The 11,905-nt window shown below is 26.4% G+C and overlaps 2 protein-coding genes across 10 annotated transcripts; one reads left to right on the top strand and one right to left on the bottom strand.

Moving 5' to 3' along the window:
• Positions 1-2,160: 2,160 nt before the first annotated feature.
• Positions 2,161-3,028, top strand: LOC101512781 (MLP-like protein 423). The gene is made up of 2 exons (XM_004489818.4): positions 2,161-2,441; positions 2,565-3,028. The coding sequence occupies exons 1-2, from the start codon at positions 2,249-2,251 to the stop codon at positions 2,837-2,839; spliced, it is 468 nt and encodes a 155-aa protein (XP_004489875.1). The 5' UTR covers positions 2,161-2,248; the 3' UTR covers positions 2,840-3,028.
• A 361-nt stretch (positions 3,029-3,389) lies between these two features.
• Positions 3,390-9,675, bottom strand: LOC101512037 (WAT1-related protein At3g28070-like). 9 transcript variants are annotated; one of them, XR_003471429.2, is made up of 8 exons: positions 9,331-9,675; positions 9,100-9,162; positions 7,869-7,982; positions 4,921-5,152; positions 4,663-4,821; positions 4,294-4,445; positions 4,046-4,193; positions 3,390-3,629 (listed from the first exon to the last, which is right to left on the bottom strand). XR_003471429.2 is itself a non-coding variant. In XM_004489817.4 (7 exons), exons 1-7 carry the CDS (start codon positions 9,513-9,515, stop codon positions 4,145-4,147), a joined length of 954 nt encoding a protein of 317 aa, XP_004489874.1. In that variant the 5' UTR covers positions 9,516-9,674; the 3' UTR covers positions 3,879-4,144. The 9 variants fall into 9 exon arrangements, 3 of the variants coding, with proteins under 3 accessions (XP_004489874.1, XP_004489873.1, XP_027187368.1); XR_003471430.2 differs by having other exon boundaries at positions 3,390-3,578; XR_003471428.2 differs by having other exon boundaries at positions 3,390-3,606; positions 9,331-9,674.
• Positions 9,676-11,905: the final 2,230 nt, after the last annotated feature.

Genomic DNA, 11,905 nt, shown 5'->3' with positions numbered 1-11,905 from the left:
TTTAAAATATGATGGTAGCATTGAAAGATATAAAGTAAGACTTATAGCCAAGGGTTACACTTAATTAGGAGTTGATTACTTTGAATCTTTTTTTCCCAATTATTAAAATGACTACTCTTAGAATGGTTTTAGGTATTGCTCGAGAAAAAAAAAATGATATTTATATCAACTTGACGTCAATAACACTTTTTTACACGGTGAACTTAAGGAAGATGTATATAAGCAACTTCCTCCTAGTTTCCACTCTCTCAAACCAAACATAGTATGTAAATTAGAATAAAAAATTGTCTAATGCTCTTGTTTCTTTGGGATATGTTCAATCCATATCCGATTATTCTTTATTTGTAAAAAAATATTATAATCATCTCACATTTATTTTGGTTGATGTAGATGACATTGTTCTCACTGATGATGATTTAAAGAAAATCGATTATGTTAAAATCTTTCTTCATTTTACATTCAAAATTAAGGACCTCGACTCCCTTAAGTTTTTCCTTAATCTAGAAGTTGACCAATCTTCTAAAGATCCATCTCTAAATCGAAGAAAATATGTGTTGGGTCCCTTGAATGATATGGGCCTGCTAAAATGCAAACCAGCCTCTACCCCCAAGCTTCCTAATCTCAAGCTTCAAAAAGATGATGGAAATCCATATCTTGATTCAACGCTCTATAGACATATTATTCGTCACGTTCTCTACGTTACTAATACACGACTATATCTTTATTTCTCTATCAATAAACTATGTCAATTTGTTTCAAATCCCATGCATTCTCACTTTGTCGATGTTAATCATCATGTCTTGATCTACATCAAAAGTTGTCTTGGTAAAAGACTTTTCTTCTCATCATTTTCAAATTTTCAACTTTATGCTTTCTCTGACGGGGACTGAGCAACATGCCCTGATTCAAAAAAATCCATACATGGCTTTAATATTTTTCTTGACTCCTCCCTCATTTCTTGGAAGTCAAAGAAACAAACTATGATTTCTCGATCTTCCTTCAAAGTAAAATATTGATCTCTTGCACATACAACTGGTGAAATACAATGACTTCTCTACATTCCCAATGATCTTCATATTCCTCTCTATACTCATGTCCTGATTTACTGTGATAGAAAATCAACAATTCAAATTGCTCAAAACCCCATTTTTCACGAGCGAACAAAACACATAGAGTTTGATTGTCATCTTGTGTGAGATAAGGTCCAGTCAAGCACTATTCATCTACTTTCGCTTTCATCTACTACTCAACTTTCTTATATTCATACATAGGCTTTACATCCATCTTCTTTTCACTCAATTGTGACCAAGCTCAACCTCATTGACATCTTTGGTTCCAACTTGAAGAGGACTGGCAAAGTCACTTGATTTTCATTTTATGTTTTCTCTTATTATTCACTTCACTGTATAGTGTAGTTTCTCATATGCTTTTGTAGTTTGCAATTGGTAGTTTGTTACTAAGGTAGTTGAGTTTGTTACTCATTTTTAGGCTATATATGTTCTTTCTATTATGATCCAAATAGATATTTTGTATATAAATAGCAGTATAACACGTTGCTATTTTATTAAGAGGTATTATTCAATTTATATATATATATATATATATATATGGTGATTTCTTAACCCGTGTTTTGACATCCTTTACACCAAAGTAATTATTGACCAAATAATAAAGTAAAAATGGTAAACTATTAATGTTTAACTTAGAATATATATATATATATATATATATTAAAATGTATGGTCATTTTATTTTGACAAATATGCTTTAAGTGTAACATTGTCATGAACAGAAGATCAAATTCTAATTAATGAAGATATATTTTTGAAAATAATAAAAACACTTTTTTGACATTTTCATTATATCTAAAAATATAGACAATTATTCACTTTATAAAATCTATTACCTCCATATCAACATGTAAAAGTAATGCAAAATTAGAAAAAACATATATATATTTTCACAAATTAAACGGATTTTGATTTATAAAGAGGGTACGGGCTATTGGATCCCAATTTCAATTGATGAGTAATGGTTGTCACTTCACCTGAAAAATTAGACGAGGCTTCTAAATGTGGTAGCTGAAGTAGTAACTAATGAATTTATGACATTTACCTTCAATCACAAGTGTTAAAGTCCTATATAAACATATTGCATGTGACCACTATCTCACAACATTCTCATAGCCTATATCAATCTAGCTACATTATAGTGTATTACATCTCCAATTACTTAGTGTAGTTGAACCATGTCTGCTAATCGTGGGAAACTAGAGGTAGACATTATTGATCTCAAGTCAAATGCAGACAAGTTCTGGCAAACCATAAGGGATTCTACAACTATTTTCCCAAAGGCATTCCCACATGACTACAAAAGCATTGAGATTCTTCAAGGTGATGGCAAGGCTCCTGGTTCTATCCGCCACTTTAGTTACGGTGAAGGTAATTCAATTTTTCATTTTCTACCATAGCATTTGTCACTCTTTTTTATTAAAAAAAAAAGTGACCAATTGAAAATAAATTGTGTAACATTTTGATATGTTGTATGGTTTTTTGATGGAAAAGGCTCCCCAATTTGCAAATCATCGAAAGAGAAGATTGATGCTGCTGATGATGAAAAGAAGACAGTAAGCTATTCTATAGTTGAAGGGGATCTTCTTGAGTACTACAAAGTATTCAAGGGACATATCTCTGTAACACCATTTGGAGAAGGGTGTGATGTGAAATGGACGGCTGAATATGAAAAGGGTAGTCATGAAGTTCCTGATCCAACGGCTGTTAAAGATTTTGCGGTCAAGAACTTCTTTGAGGTGGATGAGTATATTCAACAAAATGCATAGAACTTTAATATGCTATTTAGGAAGGACAAGTATTTTAATAAATGTATTATTAAATAGTGTGGTGGAGTGGAATTATCGAAAATAAAAAATATTATGTGGCATGGAACTGACCATGTCCTATATAATATGATGTACTATGTACTATGTACTAATGATTAACGACCCTGTCCTTCCTTGCTCTTGGTTTAATCAATTATGTCCTTAGTACGATGGTAAATGTTTACTTATCGTTGTTTGTTTTAGTTTATTTTTTCCGTAGAAAATCACTTTTGTTAAAAAAAAAACTAGTTATTTTTGAAAACTTTATTATGTTTGTTACAGTTTTTTTTTTTAAATGGAAATATGAAAATGTCATACAATGTCATATGAAAACCAGTTATTTTTGAAAACTTTATTATGCTTTTCAACATGTATACTTTACAATGTCATATGAATTATATTTATAAGATATATATATCTTGTAACTTACAAGTATATAAATTGTTTAATTCATTAATAATACATTAAAATTAAAGATTCTACCAACATTAAAAATTAAGACTTTAATTCATGAAAATTAAAAGGGATATTATTAACTTTAAGAAATAGTCATTTTATAAATTTGATACAATTTTAAGTCTATATAAATTCCCAATTACATTATATTTATCACAAAAAATAAAATAACAAAAAAAAAAAAGTTTTTCTCTTCTGCTCTGCACATCTACTTCCTTTTTGAGTTCCCTCCTTACTGACTCCCCTGTTTTGCAACAAGATGCACTCCTCCCCTGTTATTATTTTTATTTTTTGCCTAATAAAATTATTATTTCTAGTATTTGTACATTCAATAAAAAAATAAAGCATGTCCCTAATTATCTGAGGATGTTTAATCTTTATTAAAAAAAAATAAAAAAATCAGAATTCAATTTTATCTTATCGACACATTTATTATTTAAACTTATAAATTGAGAACAAAAGTCACTAGGGTTTAACCCTAAACCTTAAAATATTAAAGGAAATCAAGTCAATTCCAAAATTTTAAAGAATTAAAGAAACAATATAAAAATATTAAAAGATATTAATTTAATTAACATAAGGACTTAAGTGCAAACCAAGAGTCAGGGTATAGCTGCAATAAATTATATAATCTGACTTGATCTAATTAAACAAAAGACAATTAGTGATTGGTTATTGACTTAACTTCATCAAAAAAATTATTTTACCCACCTCACTATATAAAGTGTTGAATGTGTGTATAGTATGGTATGTATAAATGATTACGCCTTGTTTTGTAATAGTGGAACAACATTAGAAGACGTGTCGAAGTTATGAGATTTTTGTTCTGAAGCTTTGCCCCATTGCACGGCATAAAATCCTACGACGATTATAACAGCACCAATCAAACTGCAAAGAGTGATACATGATATGAATGTACCATGTGATTTTGATTTAAATTTGAAATCAAAATTGTTTACCTTCCAAGATTGAAAACCTCTCCAAGAAAAATTGAACCCATAATAACAGTGAAGATGATTCCGACCGGCTTGAACATAGCACAAAACAGAGGACCAGCTCTTTGTACACACCATGTTTGTAGCAAGTAACGAATTCCTATTGCAGCTATTGCCTGTTTAAGGTTAATTAACATTCAACTATATATTAATTATAATTTAATCATTATACACTCACTACGTCAAAAATGACATTTAACGGCGCCCATTTTACAGGCTTGTTAAACACACAAGCGCTGTTGTAATTATATTTTAAAAATAACAGAACCTTTAAAAAAAACGCTGTAAAATGCGTTTTTTCGCGTAGGGACTACCAGGTAATGAATGAGTTACCTGGTAGAAAATGACAATCAACCTCATATCAAGCTTTAGTTCCCATGCACTTGGATCTCTAACCACAATTAAGGCAAATACTCCTGATTGAATTGCAATAAAAAACACTTGGAAGAACACTATCACTATTACAGCAGGGTATTTCTTTGTTACTGAAACCTGAAACATGTAGCATTACAACAACAAATCAATTTAATTATCTTCTAGTTAAAAAAAAAAAACACACATTAAAGAAGTGTATGATATAATCAGTCCAACCTGATATATGTACCATATGGCAGAAAATAAAGAATCACCAGCACATAACAACCCACCCATGATCCAATTCAATTGTGGTGAAAATTGAAGTGTGTTGAATGAATTTGAAGAATGTATCTTGAATATTGGTGGACCCTTGTAGAATATCACAACAAATGCTCCAGCCATTGATACTATTGTTCCTATCACTTTAGCTTGACTACTACAATGTCTCCAATTTAATATTTCCATCCTAAATCATTAAATTGAGATATTGCTACTTCAGATACTGCCATTAAAAGATTTTTAATATATCATGCGATCATATCTAATTTAGAAACTTTAAAGTTTGAATGTCTCTTTAATCATCATTCAATCTGTCTGAATTTATTAAAATTGTCTTCCGATTTTCTAATTATACAATTGTAATCTAGAATCTTAATTTTAAATATATGTATAAACAAAGTGACAAAAATGGATTCTGTTGATAAATAGTTGACTCATACTCTAGGACACCGTGGATATGAGGTAAGTTAGAAAATCAATAAAAATTTATGAATTGAAATTTAAAAATTTGAAAATTGAAATTTTATAAAACATAAATACAAATTAAAAAAAATTAACATTGATAATAAATTAAAAAATAAAAATATAAAAATTAAAAATTAAAAATAAATTTAAAAATCAGTTTGGTTTTATCATATACACAGTTGTCGGGTTATGTAATTTTAAAAAGATTATTTGAATTAGAATATTTAAAAATTAAATTAATATCAAAATTATTAAATTTTAATAATAATTTCAATTTTTTAAATTAATAAAAATAGAATTTTTTTACAAGAATAATATTTTGTTTACATATAATATATAAAATATATTTATTTAGTTTATCTAACATATATAATAAATATATTCAGTTAATCTATATTTTCTTTTAAATTAAAAATTATTTATGAAATAATGTGCCAACGAATTTTTAAATTATATAAAATTATTTTATTACTAGCTAATTGTTTATGTATTTTTTATTAATTTATAAAATTTTAAAATATTATAAGATAATTTATATATATATATATATATATATATATATATATATATATATATTTGTTTTTATTGAATAATATATCTTTTGTACCATCATACAATAAGATAACACAAATTAATATTATATTATTTATTATTATTTGTTTGTCAAATACTTACATCAGTTAAAATGAAATCCAAATAAAAATAATAATTGAGTAGTTGATATACATAATCTTATTTTTATATTAAATATATTATCTTTTGATTATTAATTTTTTTAGATTTTATTCTAGTACGTGATTATCATATATATCTAATATATTATTGTCTTATTTTATATTTTATTTTACTTTTATTTTATTTTAATCACTAAACATACTTTAATATTTTATATGGTATACATCGATAATATATACATACATATATATATATATATATATATATATATATATATATATAATTAAAATTTAACTTCTATTTTTTCTGCTTTTTATTTAAGTAATTAAATTAATAAAAGTTATATGATGAGGTATAAATTATTTTTATATTCATTGGTAAAGTAAATCAATGTCAACGTGTCTTCACCAACAAAAATAATCAAACATTTAACCTTTTCCTTGACGTCATTAACATTTAACTTATACAGGCCGAATGGTACGCAACAAAATATTATAAGCTCAAAATATTTGGTGAGATGTCTTTTCATGTAGTAGCGCTTTTCCATCAGAATATAAACAAAAATTAATTAATCCTACGATATAGCTATTTCAAAAATAAAAAAAACCATGTCTACAATATATAAGGATGATATTATTAAATGCTTTTTATAATCATTTTGTTTTTGTTTTTGTTTTTTCAATAATTTTTTTAACAAAACAATTTATAATGAAGATTAATTTATATTTCAAACAAAATAAATTATTTTTCTTAAAAGAATGTCAGATAAATTTATTTATTAATGAGATCACACAAAATAACATTTAATTAACCTCACACTATTAAATGAAGTCGTGTTGGTTTATACTCCCTTCAACTTTATTTACAAACAAAAAATTATTGTTTCACATATATAAAAAAAGCTAGTTTTAATTATTAAAATATTCTTTATTATAATAATTATTATGTTAAATATGTATTGAAATTATATATTATCTTAGAAGATATGAGATTTAATAAGAGGTATTTTTGAAATAATAATATTAAATAGAGTTAAATTTGATGACTTTTAAAAGGTTGAAAAAATAAAATTTTGATTCAGAAAAGTTCTTATTATTGTTTTTAGTTCATATTTTTTCTTTTTCTCTATCATATTTAATGTTTGAATTTTATATTAATTATTTTTTTATATAGTTACTAATAATAAATTTTGATTGAAGTTTCTAATTAGATATAATGTGTTGGAAATTTTAATAATATATGTTTTTTAATATTATATGTTTTTAGCATTTTTAAATTTTTTAAAATATTTAAAAATACTTTATAAATTATTTATATTTTTTTAGCATTTTTTATTTTTTTATAAAAAATAAATAAATTACTTCATATTGAAGGTTGAAAAATAAACTTTTGAAATTAGAAGATTTCTGATTATTTATTTATTTTGATGTTATTTTGAAAAAAAAAATTAAATAAATTATTAGAACAAATTTGTCATTTTATCATAATATAAATCATATAATTTAGTTATCTGTTGTGTATCAAACACAGAATATGATAAATTATTCTTATCAGGTGCTTGTCAAACACATGACACGATAACTCTTTATGATATTCATCTTTTATGTTGTTTCTATCATATTTTTTATTATATTATGTTTCTATCCTATCATGTTTTTCAAAAAGACCTTCTAGTCCTAAGATCAAGTCATTGTGAGAATAAAGGTATTGCAATCCAAAAAGTTAAATTCAGAGACATCAACAAAATGGTATTTGAAAAGAACCTGAAAATAAGAGCAATTACGAAAGTGAAAGCTGGAATGAGGTTAAGCATTGCTGAAGCAAGTGTAGCTGAGCTTAGTTCAATGCCAGCATAAGTCATTATCTGTCCTGAAGTTCTGCACGCGCGGTCAAACTTTTATTAATTCATTTATTTATGCCAAATTAGTTAATGTTTTCCAAATAATATTAATATTTTCTTCAAACTGAATATGTATAATCCCTTCTTTAATACGTGTATTGTTTTGAGTGGTGAGAAGTAATTGATAAACAATATTGCTTCTAAGTTTTTTTGATATAAAATGAAAAAAAGTTTTAGTGAAACACAAAATGCATAATTTAAAAGCAAATAAACACTTTGTTTATAATGAAAGTGAAAGGAAAAAGATGGGAGGAAAAAAAGCTCTTGTTACGTGACGTTTTTTGTTTGGAGCATCATTAATATTGAAGAGAAAGGAAAATTGCAGTTGGGTCCCACAGCTTTATGGTTTCCACGCAGGAATGGAAGATAAGTAAAATATAGACAAATAATTTGTGCACTAAGTCAGAAATGTCAATGTCGTGATGGTTTAAAATAATAAAAATTATCTCTTTTTTTATAATATAATATAATATAATATATTATATTATATTATATACAAGTGAATCTTCATATTTTATTTTATGTGTCATGAATCAATAAGAGGATGTTTTTGTGATTATTTGAATATCATTTTATTTATATTATTTGTTGTAAAAATATTAATGGTATTTTATAATTAATGTTTTTTCAAAAATAATTTTGATAGAAATTAAAGATAAAATTATTTGATCTATTTTATAATATAATTAATTGTAAACAGAACTTTAACTATTTTAATTTAGAAAAACTTGTTCAGTTGCAATAAAAATATGAATAAGTAATATTATGCTATGTGTTGTGCATGTATTAGAAGAACAATTAATATATATACTACTAATTATTAGGTAAAATAAAATTTGATGCCCCTAAATATATAAAGTCTTAAGAGATTGTCCCTTGCTAATGTTAAGAGCCACCACTAATTATATATAGTACATTAGTTTTCTTATTATTAACTTTTCTTTCCTTTCACGTTTTATTTCTCTTCTATGAAACAACTAATGAAAAAATCTAAACAAAACAGAAGAGTACAGAAGCATAATACTAAGTCAGTAAAACTATGTAAAAATAAATCATATATTTAATTTAAAATTCAAACAATATTTTGTACGAACCCGAAAAGAGCAAGCAAAAAGAAGCTGCAAAGTGAAGAGAAGGTGAGAGGAGGGCGGTCTGTTCTGCCAATGACAAAGGAAAATTTAAGTTAGAAAAAAATTAAATCAAAAAACATTTTCAAACTTTAGTATTCTTTGAAAACATTAAATCAAATATATATATATATATATCATCTTAATTAATTCAAATAGCAAAGAGATATAATAGATTAAAGAAATTAAAAGGGGAACCTGTGGATAAAGAAGGCTAAGGGAAGAAGCATGATACTGGAAAGTGCCATGGAATAAACAACCATTACATATTTATTCATTCCATCTTTCATGGCAACTTTAATTACCACCATGCTCCCACTTTGAGTTAAAACAGCAACAATCATTCCCATAAATGGAAGTAATTTTCTAGTTCTACCATTCATGTTATCTCTCTCTCTCTCTCTCTCTCTCTATGCTTTTCTACTTTCTCTAACACTATTTACAAATTGGTTTTGGTGTAATGATATTTTCTATAAGTAAAGTCGATGATGATGTGTGTATAAATAAGGTAACTAGTTATGGATAATCATTTTTATAGTACATGTTTTATTTTTATTTTTTTACAACAACTATATTATTAATATTTATTGGGTGGAAATCGAACTCACAACTCAATTTCTTAATTTCTCCGTATATCGAAGCAATCTTATATTTCATATTATGTATTTATCATATCACTATTTTAGAAATAATGATTAAGGTTTGATATTTAATTAATTTGAGTAGTTAAACTTTAAATAGTTTTGGACCACCTATTCTTTTGTTGTGATATGGCAGCTTGCGAGTTTTTGTTCTTCACGCGATCTTCAACGTTTCCTACGATTCGGTCGAATAATATCTAATTATTGGAAATTAATCATGTACTATAATTGGCATTTATAAACATGCTTAGATTCCTTAATTCCACTAATCTATTATTGTCACCTAATCCCACTTGGGTTAGAATTAATGACATATTTGTTGTACCTTGACTAATAGAAGATTTTTCTTTTTTGTAAACTACCATAAGGGTTTTTTAGGAAACAAAAGATAATTATCTATCCATCGATCAATGTAAAATTTAGGTCTTAACTCTTTATTTTAACTCTTTAACCCAGTCATTTAATTTGAATTCGGATTCTTCTAAATAATTTATCCTTAACCCAATCACTTAATTGGTTAAATTAGCTGAATCACCTAGTTGGAATTCTTGATTTTTGTAAAGTATTGTGTTATGAAAGTGCACGTCTATAAAAGTCCAAATTAAAAATATTTCTATTAAGTTTGTTTATTAGTAACTCAGCTTATCTTTTGGAACTTGTTTGGTCCACTGTTTTACGAACCACAGACATTGTTTTGGGTATGTACTATTCAATTGTTAATTAGTTGTGTAAGTCGTTCCAAATGAAATATAATTTGGTGCAAAATCATTGTACAATAAGAAAAATTTGACTTGCAATTTTATTCTCTCTATTTTTACTGACTTATTTGATATTTTTTTTATCTTCATCTAATTTTTTAATTAAAAAATAATGACGTAAAATATTTTAAATAACGTGATATATGATATGATAATATAAAATGATTAACATCCATTAAATTAGAATAAAATAATATAAAAACTTAATTTTCAACTTCAATTTTTTATTCATATGTTTCACTTAATTAATGACATATGAATTATTAGTTGTCTATGAAGTAGAAATATCAATTATAAGGAATGGGGGTTTGAATTATAATTGTCCCTTTTTTAAAAATTCTGTTTTTAAAATAAGATTTCAACCCAAGATTGATCTTGGCAGTAATGAAGATTGATCTTGGTTTTGTTAAGGATCAATCTTGGTTTGCTTCAAAACAGTAAAATCAATTTTATCAAAATATGATTTGTTTTAGCATAAAATAAACAAGGATAGAGATAGAGAGATTACACAGATATTTTATCCTGGTTCACCCAAATACGGGTTACGTCCAGTCCTCACAAGAGTGAGATTTCCACTATGTGCTCAAAGTAAAGATTGTTCTTGGTGGTTACACTTTTATCACAGATCAATCTTTGATCTTTACACAATTCCTACCCTTCTATCTAGAAAGGATTTCTTCTTTCTACCTTACTGATTTGGAAAGGTTTTGACAAGTTACCTTTCAAAACATAAAAGGATTTTTGCAATTTACTCAAGATTTGACAAAACAACCTTGAGTTACAAAGTGATGGATTTGAGACTATTTAGAATCTTGATATTTACTCAACTCTTGTTTGAGAAATATATTCTTTAAATAGACCTCAGTTGTAAATGATTACAACCCAAAGATTAAAACAAAACAACAAACTATAAGAACGATTCTGAGACACTTGAGTATGATCGAAAATATTGATCTTTTGCTTGGTGCTGGTTGTTGTATTTTGTTCTTCAACTTGCAGCTGCATTTATAGACTCCAAGAAGGCTTAGGACATCTCATGTGTCCGTTGGAAAGGGACCAGCTGTCATAAAAGAGTTGTTGGATAAGTTCTGCCAAAAGCAAGATTGATGAGCTGCATCAAAAGATCGATCCAAGATTGATCTTTTGGTTTGTGATGAACTGGCCTTGTACTCTGTGATTTGTGTCAGTATGTCAGCCTTGAGTACATGCTTTCTTTTACGCGTGCAGGCTTTAGAATAGTTCAAATCAATAGTGTACTTTGCTACTTGTAGTCTTGTACTTGCATTTGCTTTATAGGAAGAATGATCTTTGTGATATGCCTTTATTGAAGCATGCCTTTGATTCTTCAAATTCTGGAACAAATGTGACTTAGAT

This window comes from Cicer arietinum, chromosome 2 (genome assembly GCF_000331145.2).
Source record: "Cicer arietinum cultivar CDC Frontier isolate Library 1 chromosome 2, Cicar.CDCFrontier_v2.0, whole genome shotgun sequence".
In the NCBI taxonomy this organism is placed as follows: domain Eukaryota; kingdom Viridiplantae; phylum Streptophyta; class Magnoliopsida; order Fabales; family Fabaceae; genus Cicer; species Cicer arietinum.
The sequence above is the reverse complement of the archived record's forward strand: the minus strand, read 5'-3'. Positions and strand labels throughout refer to the sequence as shown.